Below are 24,487 nucleotides of genomic sequence, written 5' to 3'. Positions count from 1 at the left end.
AACACTCATACACAAATGTATTACTTTCAGTGCAATTTATTTCTTTTCTGCCATATAAGCAGAAAAATGTACGATTTAAGTTCAAATATGCAGTATATATTTTCAAAGCACCAACCTTCATATAATTCTGTAATCAGGGTCACCAAGGAATATAAAAGATGAATTCAATGTACACAGTTGCCTATGAAGGAAATGACCAAGCCAAGAAAAATAATGTTTCCTAAAATCACAATTAATAAGAAAGAGACGCAGTATGAGTGACATCCTGCCCTCACAAAGTATGTCCACCTTTGTCACCGAGGACACTCTCTGCTTTCACCCCACTGTCCAGGACAGTTTTTCTCATATAATGGAAATGCAAAGTAAGTTCTCAAAAACTTTTATATACTAATTTAAATGATGTATGCTTTCTGACCAATCCAAAGGATTTGTAGGAATGATAATTTCCTTAGATAGAACAATATCTCTATCTGTTGTTTTTTCAATGGCCTTTTCATTCCTTAGTACTTCTTTGAAGGAGGGGGAGAGGGTTGATAAATCTTCCAAATTCTATTCATATGTGTGTCATTCATCTTCATGAAGGAAAAATACCAAAAAGTACTTCAATTTGTGGATTCTTCATAATTTCTTCATAATTTCAAAGACTGGCAACTCCCTGGCCAATTATGTAATGCTAAGAAAACAAAAATGCACAATTTCTAGCAGGGAAACAAATCTTTTTTCTTTTTTTAGAACAGTGGCAAAGAGAAAAGGCCTTTAGCTATTTATTAGCACTTTTCAACCGCAGGCAGGAGAAATTTAAAGAGAAGGGCCTTCAACCTCCATTTTTATCTCTCTTGCTCACTTCCTCTTTCAAGCAGTACTTTTTAAATAGGTCTATCTGGTGATAAAACTATTACGGGAAGGAAACACATCAACAAAAGGCTTTGCTATGCTGCCTCTCTGCTTGGGGCAAACTTTTGATATGTAAGAAGCTACAGAAACTGAAAAATGTTTTATTATAAACATAACACAGTTGAAGATTTGTTTGATCTGTGCACAAACAATGAATGGCAGGATAACAGTGATCCTTCTGGGCAAGGGAACCTGCTGCTCACCTGATAGTGTTGTCAGATGAGCCACTCACGACTAGCCTGTCTCTGTACTGCAAACAGGCGATTCCACGTTTGTGTCCATTTAAGGTCCTTACAAATTCACAAGTACTTGTGTTCCATACCTGAAACAAAAATAGCATTTGGCAGTTGATCTGGTGCTTTTACTAGTAAAATCTATGGCAACTGGAGTTTTTGGGAAGCAGAAAATAGGACTGAACTAATAGGGGGAATTCAACTTTTCAAACCAATCCAAATCAAACCAAAAAATGACAAGTTTAATTCATAGTAATATACAGCTAATTTGTAGCTGGCTGCTGTCACATGAGAATCCTCAAATTGATGTACTCTTATGGGGTTAGTCTGGTCTTGCAGACAAATTTTCTTGAACCTAAATTTACCCCTGCCCTTTTCATACTCACCATTATTTACAGGAATAAAAACCTAATTCAAATTGTCACACAACCTATCTCACTCATTACCTTTTTATGCATAAACTAGTATTTGATTTAAATATTAAGTATTCTACAGTGAGGGTTAAATATGAAACTGCCCTTGAGCAGATTTCCACATGAACTCCCCTTTTCTAAGTTGGGGACTTACTGAAAAATGCCTTATTACCTTTATAGTCCTATCCCCAGATGCAGAAACGATGTACTTGTCATCAAAGTCTACGACATTGACTGCAGCTCGGTGTCCAACAAGCACCCTCCTGAGGGTGATGTCAGTTGGGGAGGCCATATCCCACACCGCAATGGAACGGTCTTTGGAACAGGTCACCATCATGCCATTATTGAAACGCAAGTGCAGAACTGCTTCACAATGGTGAATCAATGTGTTTAGCATTTCACCTGTATTTACATCCCACACCCTGGAACAAACAACATTAAGGTTATCTTAGATTGAGGAGGAACTCATGCTACAATCTATTACAAGTATTGGACCACCTCACTCCCCACCCTTCCCACCCTATTCTCATAGTTAGTGTTACACCCTACTTTCCTTCTGCAGCTCTGAAGTTGAGCTGAGCTAAAGTGTACTGATGGACCATGGGGAAGTGGTAGACAGAGGGCTGGACTGGGAGAGTAGGAAGAGGAAGGGGATGGGATGCTGCCAATGTGAAACCTGGGCTAGTTTCAGGGGGCTGGAATGAGGTTGCAGTGACCATCACCAGAGAACTGGCCACAGACTTCAAGATTATCATAAACCTTCTAACGTTCAATCTGATACATTTTAAACTGGGAATCTGATTAATAACTACAGCATTGGTGATCCCACAGACAGCCCTCAGGTCTTAGACTGACATAGGCCAAGAAGCTTCCCTAACAGGCTGACTTAGTACTATGGATGTGAGTTTGATGACCCTGGACCTTAGTTTTCACCACATAGGTCAAGGCCTAAAATTATCTAGACTCTAAACGTAAGGCCCCATTTCTGTGCTTTAAATGAGTGTAGGGATCAAGAACAGCCATCCCAATATCAATATGGGCTTCACAGCAAAGTGTGGGACCCTTGGATAGCTTGAGAATTTTTTGTGCAGGTATATTTTACTTTGATCACTCTATTTTTGTATATTTACTTTGTTTTTTACAACACATTTTATTTCTTTTTTCAGTTTAACCCTCTTTTAGAAAATCATTTTTTCCCTTGTCCTATAAATGATGTTAGCCTCTACAATCTTTCGGCTTCCTTGAGGAACTCCACAAGCACCAATAAATGTTAAATGTTGATAACTCTAAGAACAGAATTTGCTATGCCTTTAAGTCAAAAGACAAGAAACAGGAATGGCCTTTTCTATTCACAGAGGATAACTTGGAATGGTAAACATTTAACTTCAGAGAATCTAACAATGCAGTTAACTGCTTTTTTTCCTATTTTTTTAAAGTTACTTTTGATGCATTATGTTTGCTAAATCCTTTAGCTCAAGGCAAAATTCCTAACAGAGGTTTCTAGTCTAGTAGTGCTGCTAGTACCCAGAACTCAAGCTACGCTGGACTCCAGCAGCATAATGGCTGTGTCATCAAATCACTAACGCCTCTGGAAATTGAAGGTCCCTCCCTGAGTGAAGCTTGCAATTAAAAACTGCAGGGACAGCAGGGGAGGGGTTGGCAAAGAGAGAGCTTTGCTCACCTGTACACATTTTAAAGGAGATAGGCATGCCTGTACTACAGTTATAACCACTAGAAAGGAAGGCTTCATTCCATTCATGTCATTCCCCTGTGAGGTGGTTTTTGTAAGAAATGCAAGGTTTACCAAGTTTCTATAATAGATGATTCCCCCAAATCAAAATAGATTATGTAGTTTCTATTTTTTTGTAATTAAAAAAATTTTTTATTTTTAAATATTTATTTATTTATTTAGGCTGCACCAGGTCTTAGTTGCAGCACGTGGGATCTAGTTCCCTGACCAGGGATCGAGCCGGGGCCCCCTGGATTGGCACTGCAAAGTCTTAACCACTGGACCACAAGGGAAGTCCCTGTAGTTTCTTAAATGTACAAAAATGTAAACTTACCGTAACCATTCCTAAATCAAGTTTTCTAGTTCTAGACTGACACAATGATGGGGAGAGCTGGTGGTTTATTCTTCTTTGGTTATGAAGTTTCATAACTGTGTTCAGCAGATGCATAGAAAATTACTATCTAAGACAGAACAGAGTGAATCTGATATTTCAGAGTTCAAAAGATCATTTGAAATTTTCTACCTGACTGTGGAATCCGATGATCCAGTTATGATCACCCTCTCGTCATACTGGAGACACAGGACAGAACCTGTGTGGCCTGTGAGAATTCGCTTGCATTCCAATGTGCTTTTATCCCAGATCTAGGATGGCAAACAAGATCCTTTTGATCATCGTGATAATGGGGTGCTGCAGAGACTTGCTGGCTCTATTATGTGTTTGATTCCCCAAAAGAATCAAAGCCTGGAATAGTGTGGAATGCATTCTTTCCTATAGGTATAGCTAAGCACCTATATATATGTGGCTTCAGTACTAATGCAGACTTTATCCTTTTCATTAAGGAACAGCGGTAGCCTACAGTTATGTGAAGGCCAAAAGAGTAATAGCCCATTCAGTGCACTTCAAGAAGAGAATTTAACCCTAGCCCTATCCATTTGCATGTGTTTCTGGAGGGAAGCAGGCATTTTTCCTTTAAGGAAATTTTGGCTTTTGGACTGGAAACAATCTAAAACTCTTACTTTCTGGAAATACTGCTTAGAGTTTATGCTTTAGATTGCTTTATACTGTGGTCATCCTCACCCCTTCTGCTACTTTCCCATAACTGAAGAGACCTCACCTTGATTGTGTTGTCTCGAAGGCCGCTTACTATCTTCTGATCATCATACTGTAAACAATAAACTCCTTTGCTTGTTTCACTTCGGCAGTGGATTCTCTGTAAGCTATGTCTTCCACATCTCCAATTAGATTCTATTGTCTAGGAAGAAGGAATGGTAAAGAAGCAATAATTAGGAAAGGACTAGAACTAAGCTCTTATCTGACTTTCATGGCAACCAATGACAAATGCTCAATGCTTTACTCTACTGGATATATAAAACTTAAGGCATTTTTTTAAAAAAGCCACTATTTAACACTGTAAAGCATTTTTCCATGTGCAAAGTAATTAAAGATTTATTTCCTAGAACTCTCCTGTATATAACTCATTCAACTAAATAATAAACCAGCTAGAAAGAGACTGTTCACCAACAGAGGGCAAGCTATGAACCACATGAGGTTACCTACTCAGTGCTCATCTTCCATTTATGGTGGCCATTTCTACCAGTGAACTTCCACAGAGGCTCAATTCAGAAGATATTTGAATAATGGCTTATAAGTGCAACTTCAGCAGTTTCACTGCTGTTATCGTATTCTCTCTCTCATCTATTTATCTATCAGTAAACAATTTTTAAAAGCTTTAAATTTTTTTTGCCTGGGAATTTACTATATTTTACCTATCCCACTCACTTGTAAAGAAATTGATTTTTAACCCACACAATAAACCCTAATGGGTTTGCTGTAACAATGCTGTTACTGAAGAATGTTGATGATTCTCTAGTATTTGGCAAATACCCAAATATACATAGATTCTTACCTCAATATCTTGTATGATTTTAGGATAAAGTGCTCTATAAAAAGAGTTGGGAGGAGCATTCCCATCAGGAGGTTTGTTTTTGAATAAATACTGTCCCCTAAAAAACAACAAATATTTCCAAATAAAAATCATAATATTATACATTTACAAGGAACTTCCTATTTCTTCAAAGTGTTTTCACAGTTACCATTCCATATAATCTCCATAACTAGCCTGGAGAGGTGTGAAGTTAAGCTCGATTTCAGGAGTCCATGTCAAGGAGGAACTTTCTGGGCTCAAAGGAACTCTGCCAACATTGATTTGCTTTTGGGTAAAACAGAAGATCAGAGTGTCAGGCCTTCAGGAATATTAAGTCAATAGACAAATGGAATGCATATAGTCAGAATTCATCTGCTGACTATCAGACCTCTGTATAGACAGATTCATTAGCCTTATCTTTTGAAAATTTTGTTAGTGATGATAACTACCACCTTTGAACTAGGCACATGCCCCAAAGACTTTTGTTTTCACTGAGTAAGAGCTGTGCCAGTGTCAGTGGAGTCTAGCATTGTGGGCAGCAGGAATGGCTCTGTCACAGAGATCACTTTTTCTAGTCTCCAGCTATATGGGGTAAGGTGTGTTGGCGGCTCAGGCACCCAGGCTGCTGGTGATCAGTGTAGCTATGCTTTAAAAGGAGCAATTTCGACAGAAAACAAAGGGATCACAGGAGTGTCCAGCAGCAAGTATGAAAGCAGATAAAAAAGAGAAATGCCTAGGGCTTCCCTGGTGGCACAGTGGTTAAGAATCTGCCTGCCAATGCAGCGGACATGGGTTCGAGCCCTGGTCTGGGAAGATCCCACATGCCGCGGAGCAACCAAGCCCGTGAGCCACAACTACTGAGCCTGCGCATCCGGAGCCTGTGCTCCGCAATGGGAGAGGCCGCGACAGTGAGAGGCCTGCGCACCGTGATGAAGAGTGGCCCTTACTCGCCGCAACTGGAGAAAGCCCTCGCACAGAAACGAAGACCCAACACAGCCAAAAATAAATAAATAAATAAATAAATAAAAATTTAAAAAATAAAAATAAATAAATATATAAATAAAACAATTATTAAAAAAAAAAAAAAAAGAAATGCCTAAGAGCACTGTGCTGTCCAGTCTAAGGCACAAAATTGACTTTCACAGGTGTGTTCCTGGCTATGTACATACATACATGGATTTTATTGCCTTTCCTTGATTCCAGTGAGCAACATTTGTTAGCATCTCCTTCCTTATGACAGCACATCTCTGGAATACTCATATCCCAAGCTAGATCTTTGCTACAAAAAAAAATCAGTAAATGGCAATCACTTCCTGCTGGGTAAAAAATTTAATTCCTCATCCTGAAGTTAAGAACCCACCAAACACGGTGTGCAAGCTAGTAAACCCCACTATGGGTGTACTAACTGCTGTTCTCATTGGCACTGTGCCTTGCAAAGTGGAGATAGGCAGAAATGCCTCTGAGTGTAATCCTGGCACCAGAGAAATCATGTTTTCCACTCATCCACTGAAATCCAGTCATCCACTCCTCCCTCTGTAGCTCCATTACAAAATAATTAATTGTTCAGTGTCTCTAGGAGCACGTCTCCCCTGCCCTCTTCCTATTATACACCTTGAAAATTAGTTGAGAAAATTTCCTATTAGGAAGGTAGCTGGCTCTGACTTCTGTGTTGATACAAAAAGGGTAATCTGCAACAGAGAAGCTAATAGTTTTTTTTTTAAAAGGGACTAATAGGAACAAGAAACATGATACATCAACATAAAGAAAAGGGCAAACAAGACACACTATGAAATAATTTGGGCTTGAAGATACACTTCTCTGAACAATATTATTCTATAAACACATTGCAGGCAAACAGATTTTGAATGAAGAGGTTCTAATCTGGTTAATAGGGAATTCCCTGGCAGTCCAGTGGTTAGGACCTGGCACTTCCACTGCTGGGGGACCGAGTTCAACCCCTGGTTGGGGAACTAAGATAACGCAAGCCGCACAGCTCAGCAAAAAAAAAAAAAAAAATCTGGTCAATAATTACGATTTAATAGTTTCAACGTCAACATCCTTTAATGAGGTAAGAATCACTATATTCATTTGGCAGATGAAGAAATCAAATGTCAGGGAGGTTACGCAACTTGCCCAAGGTCACACAGCTAGTGAGTAGACCTGGGATTTGAATCTAAGTCTGACTTCAGAGGCCACACTCTTAATTACTTTATATCTCTGGTGGGTTTTTTGGTTTGTTTTTTAAAATTTTTATTTATTTATTTATTTTTGGCTGCATTGGGTCTTCGCTGCTGTGCGCGAGCTTTCTCTAGTTGCAGAGTGGGGGCTAACTCTTTGTTGTGGTGTGCGGGCTTCTCGTTGTGGTGGTTTCTCTAGTTGCAGAGCACAGGCTCTAGGCGAGTGGGCTTCAGTAGTTGTGGCGTGTGGGCTCAGTAGTTGTGGCTCGTGGGTTTAGCTGCTCCACAGCATTGGGATCTTCCCGGACCAGGGCTCGAACCTACGTCCCCTGCATTGGCAGGTGGATTCTCAACCACTGCGCCACCAGGGAAGCCCTAACTACTTTATTGTCTCTCAAGGCCCACCATTTCTCAGAGATTTCTGTCCTCCTTTTAATCTCTGGCAATCGTATACAGGCACCCCAGGATTTTCTTCATATGCAATGAAACTATACCCTAAGGAAAGAGAAATCATACAAACCTCTGATCTCATTTTCTACCTCACTGTATTTGTCACACCTTGCTAAAGTGTTTGAATTTCTTTGAATCAAAGGTGCTACAAAAAAGGGTGGCTAAGTGTTGAAAACTGGTTTCTCAGTCTATATTTATTTTGTAAGTCAAAACCTGTTATGATGGAAGCCCTTTGACAACAGGGGCCACTTCTATGTGAAACGCCTAGTACTTTTGAGAGTGTGAGGACATGATAAATGCTAAATATTAAATTCAGAATGTTATCATAAAATGTGATCTGCTGATTAAGAAAATGGACTTTTCCCAAGCGGTCTTTTATTATACTTTTAAGGTCACCATTACTGAGCAGAGAGAATATTCAGTATTATTCAAGAGCGAAAATAAGAGTTCATGTCCTAGGGGCAGACTGTCAAATTCATCTAGATATAAAATACAACAGTAGAGTGGAAATTAAAGCCAAAGCTTTTTTAGAAAACTGTATTTATTTATTTTTGGTTGGAAGAAATGGAAGAAACTTTCAAAGACAGTATTTGGGGAAAGGTAGTATAACAGACTTTATTGACAAAGGAGGCTTGGTTAAGACAACTTGCAAGAAAAAAATGAAAAAGTGGTCATAGATTAATTTTTTTTTTTAAGTGGGGAAGGACAACTAACACAGGAAGAAAGGCAACATGTAAAAATAAGCAGCCACAGAATGTGAGGGGGATACTGGAGGCGATCTTCATGGGGTGAACAAATATTTGAAATTTCATGGGTCTATATCAAGCTAAGATGATAAATATGGCCAAACACAAAGGAATACAGTCAGAACTCTGAAGGATACTCAAAAGAGCAGGAATGGGTTTCTATGGTTGAAGAGATAGAGGGAAGAGTGATAATTGGTGCTGAATCCTGAATTATTTCTCAGCTATACCTTCACACACCCTTTTAAAAGGCCAAAAAGCCGTCTGTTCAATGATCTTACTTGGTTTTTTCTTCTGTATAACTAACATAATAGATCTTTAGTGCCAACCCTAAGCAAAACTGTGGAGCCTACATTTATCTTTGGCATTTTCACACGTATGTGTCAAGATCTGTCCATCTACTTCTTGTTCTCCCTGCCTTCAAAAAAAGAGACTTTGTAAAGTCCCAAGGTGTGATAAAGGCTTATTGTCATTTACAGTCCAAATGGGAACAAAGTACATTTTAACAGGGAACAAAACCTTTATAGCTATGGGAATAAGTCTGTACAACTGAAATTTCAGGTCAGGACTTATTTGGAGGGGAGTTTCTTTTCATTTTTTTTTTTTCCCCCTGAAGGGTGGAGGAATATTCCTAGCTGCCCTAAAATTTTCCCATGTAAGCAACTGCCTCCTCTATTTCTAAGGCTCATCCTGGCATGCTTAGCAAAATGATGGACTTTGAATGCCATACAACTATATACTTTTTTTGCTTTTTTATACAATATAAAGAGTTTATTTCCAAATTATGAAATCAGTTATGAAAGATAAGATTTCTAGTTTTCTATATAGTGAAATAAGTGAGAATAAAGAAAACATATTTGGGGAGGAGAAATAATAACTTTCACTTATGCGATTTTTATATAGCCAAAAATTGCCTGGCATTTGCTTCCTAATTTAATTGAATTTGGGAGAAATTTTAAAGTCTTCCTAATAGCCAGAATGACAGAAATCTCTTGAAGCACTTGGTATAATATTTAGAGGTCACTATGTTTATTATGCTTTAATGAATTTCAAAGATGCAAAAAAAGAAAGGGAGCTGACTATATTTTTATGAAAATTGCTAAGAAAAGCTGATCCTCCATCCTTAACTGTTCTGTATCTCTTTATGATCCAAGATAAACAATTCATAAAATTAATTGCTCAGGATATCACTGAGCATATATATGCCTGCTGGTGCATATCTACCAACTAAAACATTCAATATGTCACCTTTATTTTATTTATGAAATATTCACACCCAACTTTCTTATAGTGACATTATAGAGACATCCTCCGAGAGAAAATTATATATAGAAGACATCTTCCAGAAGTTCTAATGAAATAGTACCATTACATTAAGAGAACAACAAAATTGGTGACTATCTCTTGGGCTGCTAACTATATAATGCCTTAAGGGATTCAGGATTAAGCAGTAAAATCTTGAGAAAATATAAGAGTCTTAAAAAGAAACAATGATTTATATTAAATTCCAATCTTCCCTCTTTCTGATGGCTTGAGTTGATATTCTAGTTGGGCATAAAAATAATTTTGATTACAAAGATGATAAAACACCACAGGCAAGGGCTGAAGGCAAGAAATCTGAAAAAGAAAATAATTATTTGTTCTGGATTATTTTAGGGGAAAGCTAGATCTGATGGCTTCTGTGTGATTCAAAGCCATCTACTTGCCTTATAAATTGCCCATCAGCCCTTTTTCAGGATACCAATCTCTGCCCAGAGAACAGAACGCTTCAAATAGAATGGCTGGCCAGTTTTTTATGATTTTTTGCAAAGCAGTATTAACACATTATTATGTCACTTATGCGTGACTGGTCAGGAGAAAAACTGCCAAGTACACGAACAACTATTTAACATTTTTTGCTATAAAACAGCAAAATCACTGTATCAAAAGATAAGTGGTCTCATGGCTCCCAATAATACTGTATTCCAGAGACTAAAAGGCCAGGTCCTGAAGCTCTGTAATAGTAAGAACGTTAAAAGGCTCACCACCCTCTTCGTTCTGCCAGGCCTCTCCACAGAGAATCTGTCCTGACCATTCTCTCGATGAGCTTCTTCCATAACATGCCATCAGATGTCACTCGGTACCATTCCTTGCACACAAGTTCAGCAGCACATAGTGATTTGGCATCCAGGTATGACAGAATGTTCTCAGCGATGTGATCTAAACCCCGAGCTTTCGGTGGGGGGAGGAGGCAAAGAAAAAGAACATAGATAGTGGTGAATGATTTTTTACAAAAGGTCTTTTAAATCAGAACAGCATTTATTCTGCTATGAAGGCACACTACTGTCCCTAGTGTGGTCAGTTTCTTTTTCAAACAGACTGGGGTAAAATGAGTGTCAATTTTTCTGTAAGGTTACAGAAATGAACAGTATTTTCCATCTTCCTTTAGATAAGGAAGTGAAAACTAACAACCAGCAAATCCCCCAAGATATTAAAAATAAAAACATTTCCAGGAAACAATTCACATCTATCTATATGGATTTTGGCACTAGGGGATGTTCTATGGATGGCATCTCAAACTCTGTGGTTCAGACCCCCCACACCCCAATTCTCTATATTAGGTCCATTTCTCATTCTGTTTCTATTACTGCTGCAGTTCCTAAGCTGTTCAGTAAAAGAAATATCCTTTAAATGTACTGGGGGAGAGGCACTAAGTCAGAATGTTCTGGATTATAGAATTCTGGGCACGCAGAAAGGAGAGAAGAAGGAAATACAGAGTGGTATAGAAACATCCCAAGAGGAATGACCGAGAGGTATGTTTAAGTTCAAGTATGAGTTTAATTTTAGATGTTTAAAAAATATAATTGAGAACAGTTGCTGCTATAAAGCCTAAATGACAGTTGGCCAAAAATGGAAAAAAAAAAATCCCAGACCAATAGATAACTTAGAATTTCAGAGACTATTTTTGTAGGATATACAGAGAAAAACAGTGGAAGTAGATCTTGGACTGTGTTAAATGGGTGGGCTTCTCAATTACGATTCTCTACTACCCAAATCTGTACTGGGGCCTCAGAGGAACAAATCCTATAAAATAGGATATTCGCACTAACTTTTGGCTGCTGTTCTAACTCACAAGTGAGACAAAAACATTCAAAGTTATTTCTCTTTACAGGTTACATATCAGAGGTTTGCTAAAGACTTAAATAGTGCAGAAAAGATTCCTTCATACTCTGATTCCCTTAGGCACAAACTTAACAAACAGGAGAGAGAATACCACATTTCATTTTGCGTCTTTCCCCTGAATCATACAAAGACACATTTGGATGCCATTAGCAAAAATCCAAATGTGCTTAAACATTATTTTAATTATAAAAATTGTATGGATATCAGTCACATTTTTCAGCAGATTTGGAAAAGAAAGCATTAAATGGATCTTGTTTGGCTGGCATCACATGTTCATATTTAAGCACAAGCAGATGGAGGCATTCATCACCTAATTCTTATTAAAGAAACATGACTATAAGCCAATTAAAGATATAATAATTAGTTCGTCATACAAAATACAGTAATGGCACAATTTCTGCATCTTTATATTGAAACTTCCTACACCATCAGAAGTTCCCAAAATGCATTCTTGTTTTTAATGGCTGGCATGAAATTGCTCCTGATCTTTCACTCTGTCCCTATAATAAGTCTTTGGAAGTAATTTCACCTAACACTCCAAACAAACCCATTACATTAATGGATTACAGGCATTTTTTGAAGTAGTTTGGTTTACTAAATGCAGCCAGATGGTGTAGGTTCATAACTTAAAGTGGCCATAAAGCATTAGACTGATGATTTAGTGTCTTATAAAGTGGTCAGCAGATATACATCAGAGATTGGTATTAGGCAAAGGATACACAAGTCTAATCATCTCCTGTTCAATTCTTAGTGGTATATGCTTGAGATCGTAACATGTCTCAGTGACTGGGAAGAGCACAGTAATGAGGTACACACAGATTGTTCGCACAAAGAAAACTGTTTGCCTATGACTAAAATAAAATCCAATGAGTGAAGAAGGGGCAGAAATCTATTCTACTTAACAAAAGATATAGGAACAAACTCAGCTTGAAAATGGTTATTTCTAAGATATAAATAGGCATTTCTTTTATTTTAAAGGGCAATTTAAATTCCAATTTTGGAAAAACAAATTTTTAAAAAGATATAATTGGCAAAGGTTAAGCAAAGTGGTAATATGCAGTTTGGGGGGGAAGGTATAAGTTGGTATATTTTTCTTAGAGGATAGTTTGGCATATGTATTAGAAGCCTTAAAAATGTTCATAATTCATTAATATAGAAATCCCACTTCTGGTATTTTTTTCCCTAGGATGCCCAAAAGATGAATAAGAATGTCCACCACAGCACAGTTTATAATGGAAAAAACATTTTAAACTACCTAAATGTTCAATAAAGGGTTTAAATAATATGTGCTTCAATCACCATAAATAATAAATACTATAAAAAAATTATTTTTTAAAAGAACCAACACTTAGAAAAACACATTAAGAGAATACAGTAAGAAAAAAATGTTACAAACACTTATGAGGGAAATATACACACCTAGGAAAAATATTAATAGCATATTAGTAGTTCTCTCTGAATGGTAGGGTTCTGGTAAATTTTATTTTTATATTTTAAACTTTTTTGAATTTTCTAAATTTCCCATAAGTGCTATAATCAGCAAACAACTGAAAAAAAAATAAAAACAAGATAAGCTATTTTAGAGATTCACTTACTTTTGTACTATTTTTCTTTTAAAATAAGCTATTAACACAGGTGAGAAACTTGTATTTTCCTGAGACAGCATTTCCCCCAAATACTGATGCCTACATAGTATCCTAGATCACCATCAAGCATTCAGTGAAACAACCACAGCACTCTCCAAAGTATTTTAAGTGTGTGTGTGTATATGTGTGTCTGTGTATGTACAAATATATATATACATTTTAAAAAATATATAGTTTATAATAGCTATTTAGTTCCTGAGCAGTGAGATTGTTAACCCTGGCATTTACATATTTAATATCACAACAAGGCTCCTGAGATACCATTCTTTCTAAAATATTCAATTAAAAATGTTTCTTATTCATTCCTATAATGTAAATATTCTGTTGATAAATTCCCATAGAAATCCAAATTCAAATACATTAGTTAATATACCTTAAAACTAAGACACATCTCAAACCAGACAACACCTCAGAAAAGAGTCTATTTAAACCTACGTGTGAGTAAAAATAGGGTGAATAGAGACAGGGAGAAGAGAGGGGAAAGAGGAGTCTCTATTGAGTTTGATTTTTTGTATTTATATCCCAAGAAGGTATAATTAAAATACTCAGTTTGTAAAAATCAAGCCAACAAAGATTTTTTAAAATAGAGAGATATAGAGCTGTAGATTTAGTATGATTATCATTGTAACATATCTTCCAGGCAAATTAATGGCTCACAAACATCTGTAGACATACCTGGCAGAGCAGTTATGAAATCCCTCTGCAACATAGGTTTAAGATACGAGTTTATGTGCCCATGTTGGTAATGACACATTTGGGATATAAGATGTTCCACAAATTCCACTTGATCGGACTCTGACCACTGCTCAAAATATTTGACACACAGTTCCTTTTCCTTCTCATAGCTTGCCGAGAGTTTCCGTTGCTTGGGCACAATCATACTGGAAGTGCCATTGGCAAGTTTTGTCTGTAGAAGAGGTGGATTGAAAGAAACATATAAGTATTGAAAATAAGGGAAATTATATAATTTTCCAGTCTGGCATGCTATGTTATGTATGTCTATATGATGGAGCTCACTCTGTTACTCTATTAGTAATTGGATGTTTGCAAACAGCGGTTACATGGAAAAAGCCACAGAAATACCACAGCAAGTTGGTAAATCAGGAATACTGCTGGATGACAAGGTATCCATTTCCAAAAGTTCGTAGGAAAGCATTATGTGGAGATATATAGATGAAAACCCATGAAAGCATGTTATTACTAGCAAGCAAAAAAGCTAATTTGCTTTTTCTTGTATACACCAGTTACTAGGCATTTATACAATTACTTACTCACAACTTATTTTTTAATAGTCAAGTAAGAAATCCTCCATGCAAAGAAAAGCCAATGAATAATTTGAGACCCTGGTACCTTTGGAGATAAAGCTTAAATAACATCAATGCTCAGTATACCCTTTTCCTCCCCCCAACCCCCCCAAAATCCTATCTCTGCTGTCATCAAAATTATATGCCATAAAGTCTTCTATATTAATTGGTTCATTCAATAAATATTAATTGAGCATCTATAATGTGCCAAACACTGTCCTAGGTGCTAGGAATACAGGATTGAACAAAAATAATACAGTCTCTACCATCAGTAACTTACACTGTAGTAGGTACAGCAAGCTAAAAACATTACCATACAAACAGAAAATATAATGTAGATAGTATTTTGAAGAAAAATAAAGCAGGATAAAGGGATAGAAAAACTAATATATGCTATTGTGATGGGAAAAAATCTAAGATGGTCCCCCAAGAAATTCTTGACCCCTGGTATACAAGCATCTCTCTCAGTTATTCAAACAAGCACGTAGGTACTGCCGTGACTTAATTAAGGTCCCAAATCAGGACCATAAGATAGGGAGATTAGTCCAGTGGGTGTGACCTAATGACATGAGCCCTTTAAAAGCAGAGAGTTTTCTCCAATTGGTTGCAGAAGAGAAGGGGATCACCTGACTAGGAATTCGGTCATCCTTAGGAGCTAAGAACAGCTCCCAGCAGACAGCCAGTAAGGAAATGGGGACCTCAATCCTACAAAGGCAAGGAGCTGAATTTGCCAACAACAACAACAACAACAATGAGCTGAGAAGAAGATTTTTCCCCAGATGAGAACTCAGCCCAGCCAACACCTTGATTTCAGCCTTGGGATACTTTGAGCAGAGGACCCAGTCATGCTATATCAGACTTCCGACCTAGACAACAGTGAGCTAATGAATGGGTGTTATTTTAACTTGCTAAGTTTGTAGTAATTTGTTATGTAGCAATTAAAAAAAAATAAACAACCTAACAATTATTTAAGTCTAAGGGGTCAGAGATAGTTTCCCTAAAGATATGACATTTGAACTGACACATGAAGGAAATGAGGGGACTAGACATTTTGTTACATGGGGGAAGAATGGTCTAGGCAATGGGCATTTTGAGAGCAAAGGTCCTGGGTGGTAGTCTAAATGGCATGTTCAAGGAACAACAGGAGGGCCCAGCGTGGCTAGAACCAAGTGAGCAAAGCAAGAAGAAATACAGTTGAAGAAGTAGTCCAAGCCAGATGATCCAGGTCATTTGGGTGGTAGTAGCTATCTCCAAAGATGGCCCCAAACAATTCCATCCCTCCCTGAACATGAATTCTGTTCCTCCTATCAAGAAGTAGTTTGTCCTAGCCTTTGAATCTGGCCTTTGACTAACAGAATGTGGAGAAAGTGACATTCTGGGACTTCTGAGTCCAGGTAACTTCTGCCTACTCCACCTTAGAACCTTGAGCCACCATGTAAGAAATTCAGAGTACCCTGCTGGAGAGGGAAGTCTGGAGGATGAGAAGCTATGCAGAGAGAGGTCACATGGAGAAGCACATAGCCTGAGCATGACAATCTGAGACCTTATAAAGGATCACTGCTATGTGGAGAATAGGCTGCAGGGGACATGAATGGAAATTAGGAGACTAATTAACAGATTACTTCACAGTAGTCCATGGAAGAGACAACAATCTTTTGGACTAGTAAGGTAGCTACAGACGTGGTGAGAAATAATTGGGATTCAACACACACTTTGAAGGCAGAGCTAACTGAATTAGCTGATAGGCTGAATATGGGGTATGAGGGGAAAAAAGGAGAGAAGGACCATACTCAAGTTTGAAGCTGGGGAACACTAGGGTAAGATTCAGAAATTAACTGAAATTTTTGCTACTCTAAAAGTTGATTTTCTTTAGAGGATAACCACAAGGTGGTAGGTACAACTAGGTACTTGTACTTTTTTTTTTTTTTTTTTTTGGCTGCATCAGGTCTTAGTTGCGGCACGCAGGATCTTTCGTTGCAGCACACGGGCTTCTCTCTAGTTGTGGCGCGTGGGTTTCTCTCTAGTTGTGGCACGTGGGCTCAGTAGTTGCAGCGTGTGAGCTTAGTTGCCCCGTGGCATGTGGGATATTAGTTCCCCAACCAGGGATTGAACCCGCGTCCCCTGCTTTGTACTTTCAAAGTAACTTGATGGATCTTTGGCATATTTGACAGAGGCAAACCCAGTGTGGCAAGGAGACCCATGCTACTGTGGAGTTCATACCTGCCTAGACATATTGAATGTGCCATAAAACTGTATCAAATTTGGATAATCAACTTCTGCTATTAAAGGCACAGACTTGCCTTAATTTCTAAAGTTTAACTCCTACCTGTAGGCCTCTTTACAAATGATTCCAGATACACACCTGAAAGTATACTTCCAAGAATGGTATTAGCCATTCTCCTTTTTTTTTTTTAATTAAAAAAAAATTTTTTATTTATTTTTGGCTGCGTTGGGTCTTCACTGTTGCGCACGGGCTTTTCTCTACTTGCGGCAAGTGGGGGCTACTCTTTGTTGTGGTGCACCGGCTTCTCATTGTGGTGGCTTCTCTTGTTGTGGAACACAGGCTCTAGGTGCAAGGGCTTCAGTAGTTGTGGCACGCGGGCTCAGTAGCTGTGGCTTGCGGGCTCTAGAGCACAGGCTCAGTAGTTGCGGTGCACGGGCTTAGTTGCTCCACGGCATGTGGGATCTTCCCGGACCAGGGATTGAACCATTGTCCCTTGCCTTGGCGCACTGGCAGGCAGATTCTTAACCACTGCACCACCAGGGAAGTCCCAAGCCATTCTATTTACATAGAAGGAGTGGACGGAGCGGACATCATAAACAGCAAGCCTTGGTGTACACACAGTTGTTTGTTTTTCAGCATAAATGCCACAGTTGTCTATAAGACCAAAAATGATTAATAAGAAACTTGTTGGACATGGGCCTTGGGGGACTTCTGGGCTGTTTTATGTAGGTTATTTGTTTGTATCTCAGAAAATGAAAACTTGTGAAATATGGAGTAAGATTTTGAGAGCTAATAAATAGGTGGGTTTACAAGCTTGACCAAACGCCACTTCTGATCCCAACATCCAAAACCTCTCACTCCATCATCTTTTATATATTTGTCTTTTACCTTTTAAAAGGTGGAAACGGACTGGAGTTGGATGCCACCAGAGTATTGTATTCTGGCTAAAGACCAGAAACGCCAGTAACAAAAAACAATAATCAGCAAAGTAATGAAATTATTCTGTTTATACTTTAAATGAACCAGATGTTTCTACAAAAATGGGATCAGCGGCTATCAGACCATTAACAGATAAAAATGCCTAAGGATTTCACATATTGATTATCCCACCGCAGGAGCTAAAGTTCAGTCAAGACTTTGTCATACTTTCAATGATCCAATCATAAATGGGACCTAAAACACTGGCTATTAGAAATGAAGTATAACCTGAGAGTTCATGTGTTTGCCAACTGTCTGCTGGTACTACATTCTAGTCACCACCCCTCAAAACAGAGTATTTCGGGCTTCCCTGGTGGCGCAGTGGTTGAGAATCTGCCTGCCAATGCAGGGGACACGGGTTCGAGCCCTGGTCTGGGAAGATCCCACATGCCGCGGAGCAACTAGGCCCGTGAGCCACAACTACTGAGCCTGCGCGTCTGGAGCCTGTGCTCCGCAACAAGAGAGGCCGCGATAGTGAGAGGCCCGCGCACAGCGATGAAGAGTGGCCCCCGCTTGCCACAACTAGAGAAAGCCCTCGCACAGAAATGAAGACCCAACGCAACCAAAAATAAATAATAAATAAATAAATAAATAAGTATACTAAAAAAAAAAAAAAAAAAAAGAGTATTTCCTTGTAGGTAGAAAGACATACACTTCAGATCCATCATCACTTTAAATGAGTACTCTTAATCACTACACCATACCGCATTATTTTAAGAGCGTTGGCCCTAGAGTAGAAAGACCTGGTTTTAAATTTTAACTCCTCAATTTAGCAGCTGTGTGACATGGAACAAATAACTTGATTTTTTTTTGAGTCTCTGTTCCCCTTGTCTGTAAAATGGGGCTAATTATAGAATCTATTCCATTGGGTTTTTGTGAAGATCAAATAAAATAATCTAAGAAAAGCCATGCTTAATTAGCTCACCACCTGGCACACAGTAAAGTGCTCAGTAAATCAACAGTCAATGAATTTATGACACTGCTGGAGCTAGGCCTTCTCTCTCTTTTTGAAAATATATCCTTCTTTCTTATTATGTAATGTATTTTTTCTATTTTAATTTTCACTGAAGTATAATATACGTAAAAGTACATAATCTTAAGTGTACACCTTGATGAATTTCCACAAGGTAAACATACTATGTAACTAGCACCCAGGTGAAGAAACAGATTATCACAAGCCTCACAAGCCCTGCCTTGTGCTCCCTTTTTCAAGTCACTAGCACCCCTAAGGGTAACCACTATACTCATTTCACTTTTTCTTTTAACATCTTTATTGGAGTATAATTACTTTACAGTGAGTGGTGTGTTAGTTTCTGCTTTATAACAAAGTGAATCAGCTATACATATACATATATCCTCATATCTCCTCCCTCTTGCGACTCCCTCCCACTCTCCCTATCTCACCCCTCTAGGTGGTCACAAAGAACCGAGCTGATCTCCCTGTGCTATGCGGCTGCTTCCCACTAGCTATCTATTTTACATTTGGTAGTATATATAAGTCCATGCCACTCTCTCACTTCGTCCCAGCTTACCCTTCCCCCTCCCCGTGTCCCCAAGTCCATTCTCTACGTCTGTCTGCGTCTTTATTCCTGTCCTGCCCCTAGGTTCTTCAGAAGCTTTTTTTTTTTTTTTTTAGATTCCACATATATGTGTTAGCATACGGTATTTCTTTTTCTCTTTCTGACTTACTTCACTCTGTATGACAGACTCTAGGTCCATCCACCTCATTACAAATAACTCAATTTCATTTCTTTTTATGGCTGAGTAATAGTCCATTGTATATATGTGTCACATCTTCTTTATCCATTCATCTGTTGAAGGACACTTAGGTTGCTTCCATGTCCTGGCTACTGTAAATAGAGCTGCAATGAACATTGTGGAACATGACTCTTTTTGAATTATGGTTTTCTCAGGGTATATGCCCAGTAGTGGGACTGCTGGGTCATATGACAGTTCTATTTTTAGTTTTTTAAGGAACCTCCATACTGTTCTCCATAGTGGCTGTATCAATTTACATTCCCACCAACAGTGCAAGAGGGTTCCCTTTTCTCCACACCCTCTCCAGCATTTATTGTTTGTAAATTTTTTGATGATGGCCATTCTGACTGGTGTGAGGTGATACCTCATGGTAGTTTTGATTTGCATTTCTCTAATGATTAGTGATGTTGAGCATCCTTTCATGTGTTTATTGGCAATCTGTATATCTTCTTTGGAGAAATGTCTATTTAGGTCTTCCGCCCATTTTTGGATTCGGCTGTTTGTTTTTTTGATACTGAGCTGCATGAGCTGCTTGTAAATTTTGGAGATTAATCCTCTGTCAGTTGCTTCATTTGCAAATATTTTCTCCCATTCTGAGGGTTGTCTTTTCGTCTTGTTTATGGTTTCCTTTGCTGTGCAAAAGCTTTTAAGTTTCATTAGGTCCCATTTGTTTATTTTTGTTTCTATTTCCATTTCTCTAGGAGGTGGGTCAAAAAGGATCTTGCTGTGATTTATGCCATAGAGTGTTCTGCCCATGTTTTCCTCTAAGAGTTTTATAGAGTCTGGCCTTACATTTAGGTCTTTAATCCATTTTGAGTTTATTTTTGTGTATGGTGTTAGGAAGTGTTCTAATTTCATCCTTTTATATGTAGCTGTCCAGTTTTCCCAGCACCACTTATTAAAGAGGCTGTCTTTTCTCCATTGTATATTCTTGCCTCCTTTATCAAAAATAAGGTGACCATATGTGCGTAGGTTTATCTCTGGGCTTTCTATCCTGTTCCATTGATCTATATTTCTGTTTTTGTGCCAGTACCATACTGTCTTTGTGCCAGTACCATAGCTTTGTAGTATAGTCTGAAGTCCAGGAGCCTGATTCCTCCAGGTCTGCTTTTCTTTCTCAAGATTGCTTTGGCTATTCGGGGTCTTTTGTGTTTCCATACAGATTGTGAGATTTTTTTGTTCTAGTTCTGTGAAAAATGTCACTGGTAGTTTGACAGGGATTGCATTGAATCTGTAGATTGCTTTGGGTAGTACATTTTCACAATGTTGATTCTTCCAATCCAAGAACATGGTATAGCTCTCCATCTATTTGTATCATCTTTAATTTCTTTCATCAGTGTCTTATAGTTTTCTGCATACAGGTCTTTTGTCTCCTTAGGTAGGTTTATTCCTAGGTATTTTATGCATTTTGTAGCAATGGTGAATGGGATTGTTTCCTTAATTTCTCTTCCAGATTCTTCATCATTAGTGTATAGGAATGCAAGAGATTTCTGTGCATTAGTTTTGTATCCTGCTACTTTACCAAATTCATTGATTAGCTCTAGTAGTTTTCTGGTAGCATCTTTAGGATTCTCTATGTATAGTATCATGTCATCTGCAAACAGTGACGGCTTTACTTCTTCTTTTCCGATTTGGATTCTTTTTATTTCTTTTCCTTCTTTGATTGCTGTGGCTAAAACTTCCAAAACTATGTTGAATAACAGTGGTGAGAGTGGACAACCTTGTCTTATTCCTGATCTTAGAAGAAATGGTTTCAGTCTTTCACCATTGAGAATGATGTTGTCTGTGGGTTTGTCATACATGGCCTTTATTATGTTGAGGTAAGTTCCCTCTATGCCCACTTTCTGGAGAGTTTTTTTAATCATAAATGAGTGTTGAATTTTGTCAAAAGCTTTTTCTGCATCTATTGTGATGATCATATGGTTTTTCTCCTTCAGTTTGTTAATATGGTTTATCACACTGATTGATATGTGTACATTGAAGAATCCTTGCATTCCTGAGATAAACCTCACTTGATCACGGTGTATGATCCTTTTAATGTGCTGTTGGATTCTCTTTGCTAGTATTTTGTTGAGGATTTTTGCATCTATGTTCGTCAGTGATATTGGCCTGTAGTTTTCTTTCTTTGTGACATGTTTGTCTGGTTTTGGTATCAGGGTGATGGTGGCCTCGTAGAATGAGTTTGGGAGTGTTCCTCCCTCTGCTATATTTTGGAAGAGTTTGAGAAGGATAGGTGCTAGCTTTTCTCTAAATGTTTGACAGAATTCGCCTGTGATGCCATCTGGTCCTGGGCTTTTGTTTGTTGGAAGATTTTTAATCACAGTCTCAATTTCAGTGCTTGTGATTGGTCTGTTTATATTTTCTATTTCTTCCTGGTTCAGTGTCGGAAGGTTGTGCTTTTCTAAGAATTTGTCCATTTCTTCCAAGTTGTCCATTTTATTGGCATATAGTTGCTTGTAGTAATCTCTCATGATCCTTTGTATTTCTACAGTGTCAGTTGTTACTTCTCCTTTTTCATTTCTAATTCTATTGATTTGAGTCTTCTCCCTTTTTTTCTTGATGAATCTGGCTAATGGTTTATCAATTCTGTTTATCTTCTCAAAGAACCAGCTTTTAGTTTTATTGATATTTGCTATTGTTCCCTTCATTTCTTTTTCATCTATTTCTGATCTGATCTTCATGATTTCTTTCCTTCTGCTAACTTGGGGGTTTTTTTGTTCTTTTTTCTCTAATTGCTTTAGGTGTAAGGTTAGGTTGTTTATTTGAGATGTTTCTTGCTTCTTGAGGTAGGATTGTATTGCTATAAACTTCCCTCTTAGAACTGCTTTTGCTGCGTCCCATAGGTTTTGGGTCATCGTGTTTTCATTGTCATTTGTTTCTAGGCATTTTTTGATTTCCTCTTTGATTTCTTCAGTGATCTCTTGATTATTTAGTAGTGTATTGTTTAGCCTCCATGTGTTTGTATCTTTTACAGATTTTTTCCTGTAATTGATATCTAGTCTCATAGCACTGAGGTCGGAAAAGATACTTGATACGATTTCAATTTTCTTAAATTTACCAAGGCTTGATTTGTGACCCAAGATATGATCTATCCTGGAGAATGTTGCATGAGCACTTGAGAAGAAAGTGTAATCTGTTGTTTTTGGATGGAATGTCCTATAAATATCAATTAAGTCCATCTTGTTTAATGTATCATTTAAAGCTTGTGTTTCCTTATTTATTTTCATTTTGGATGATCTGTCCATTGGTGAAAGTGGGGTGTTAATGTCCCCTACTATGACTGTGTTACTGTCGATTTCCCCTTTTATGGCTGTTAGCATTTGCCTTATGTATTGAGGTGCTCCTATGTTGGATGCATAAATATTTACAATTGTTATATCTTTTTCTTGGATTGATCCCTTGATCATTATGTAGTGTCCTTCTTTGTCTCCTGTAATAGTCTTTATTTTAAAGTCTATTTTGTCTGATATGAGAATTGTTACTCCATCTTTCTTTTGATTTCCATTTGCATGGAATATCTTTTTCCATCCCCTCACTTTCAGTCTGTATGTGTCCCTAGGTCTGAAGTGGGTCTCTTGTAGACAGCATATATACGGGTCTTGTTTTTGTATCCATTCAGCCAGTCTATGTCTTTTGGTTGGAGCATTTAATCCATTTAAATTTAAGGTAGTTATCGACATGTATGTTCCTATTACTATTTTCCTTAATTGTTTTGGGTTTGTTATTGTAGGTCTTTTCCTTCTCTTGTGTTTCCTGCCTAGAGAAGTTCCTTTAGCATTTGTTGTAAAGCTGGTTTGGTGGTGCTGAATTCTCTTAGCTTTTGCTTGTCTGTACAGATTTTAATTTCTCTGTCAAATCTGAATGAGAGCCTTGCTGGGTAGAGAAATCTTCACTGTAGGTTTTCCCTTTCATCACTTTAAATATGTCCTGCCACTCCCTTCTGGCTTGCAGAGTTTCTGCTGAAAGATCATCTGTTAACCTTATGGGGATTCCCTTGTATGTTATTTCTTGTTTTTCCCTTGCTGCTTTTAATATTTTTTCTTTGTATTTAATTTTTGATAATTTGATTAATATGTGTCTTGGCATGTTTCTCCTTGGATTTATCCTGTATGGGACTCTCTGCGCTTCCTGGACTTGATTATTTCCTTTCCCATATTAGGGAAGTTTTCAACTATAATCTCTTCAAATATTTTCTTATTCCCTTTCTTTTTCTCTTCTTCTTCTGGGACCCCTATAATTCGAATGTTGGTGCATTTAATGTTGTCCCAGAGGTCTCTGAGACTGTCCTCAGTTCTTTTCATTCTTTTTTCTTTATTTTGCTCTGCGGTAGTTATTTGCACTATTTTATCTTCCAGGTCACTTATCCGTTCTTCTGCCTCAGTTATTCTGCTATTGATTCCTTCTAGAGAATTTTTAATTTCATTTATTGTGTTGTTCATCATTGTTTGTTTGCTCTTTAATTCTTCTAGGCCCTTGTTAAACGTTTCTTGTATTTTCTCCATTCTATTTCCAAGATTTTGGATCATCTTTACTATCATTACTCTGAATTCTTTTTCAGGTAGACTGCCTATTTCCTCTTCATTTGTTTGGTCTGGTGGGTTTTTACCTTGCTCCTTCATCTGCTGTGTGTTTCTCTGTCTTCTCTTTTTGCTTAACTTACTGTGTTTGGGGTCTCCTTTTCGCTGGCTGCAGGTTTGTAGTTCCCGTTGTTTTTGGTGTCAGCCCCCAGTGGCTAAGGTTGGTTCAGTGGGTTGTGTAGGCTTCCTGGTGGAGGGGACTAGTGCCTCTGTTCTGGTGGATGAGGCTGGATCTTGTCTTTCTGGTGGGCAGGACCGCCTCTGGTGGTGTGTT

The 24,487-nt window shown here is 38.0% G+C and overlaps 1 protein-coding gene across 5 annotated transcripts in view; it reads right to left on the bottom strand.

The window, feature by feature from the left end:
• The window catches only part of BTRC (beta-transducin repeat containing E3 ubiquitin protein ligase), a 178,062-nt gene that overhangs the window by 10,183 nt on the left and 143,392 nt on the right, over positions 1 to 24,487 (bottom strand). For all 5 annotated transcript variants that reach the window (XM_068548409.1, XM_068548404.1, XM_068548405.1 and 2 more), the window contains 7 exons: positions 14,048 to 14,279; positions 10,589 to 10,775; positions 5,177 to 5,273; positions 4,385 to 4,522; positions 3,793 to 3,911; positions 1,713 to 1,962; positions 1,098 to 1,216 (listed from right to left, as the gene is read on the bottom strand). In XM_068548409.1, the coding sequence (XP_068404510.1) occupies positions 1,098 to 1,216; positions 1,713 to 1,962; positions 3,793 to 3,911; positions 4,385 to 4,522; positions 5,177 to 5,273; positions 10,589 to 10,775; positions 14,048 to 14,279 (1,142 nt within the window). The remainder of the gene's footprint in view (positions 1 to 1,097; positions 1,217 to 1,712; positions 1,963 to 3,792; positions 3,912 to 4,384; positions 4,523 to 5,176; positions 5,274 to 10,588; positions 10,776 to 14,047; positions 14,280 to 24,487) is intronic.

This window comes from Eschrichtius robustus, chromosome 7, assembly GCF_028021215.1.
Source record: "Eschrichtius robustus isolate mEscRob2 chromosome 7, mEscRob2.pri, whole genome shotgun sequence".
NCBI classification, from domain to species: domain Eukaryota; kingdom Metazoa; phylum Chordata; class Mammalia; order Artiodactyla; family Eschrichtiidae; genus Eschrichtius; species Eschrichtius robustus.
Note: the sequence above shows the minus strand (reverse complement) of the source record. Positions and strands in the feature narration are given on the sequence as shown.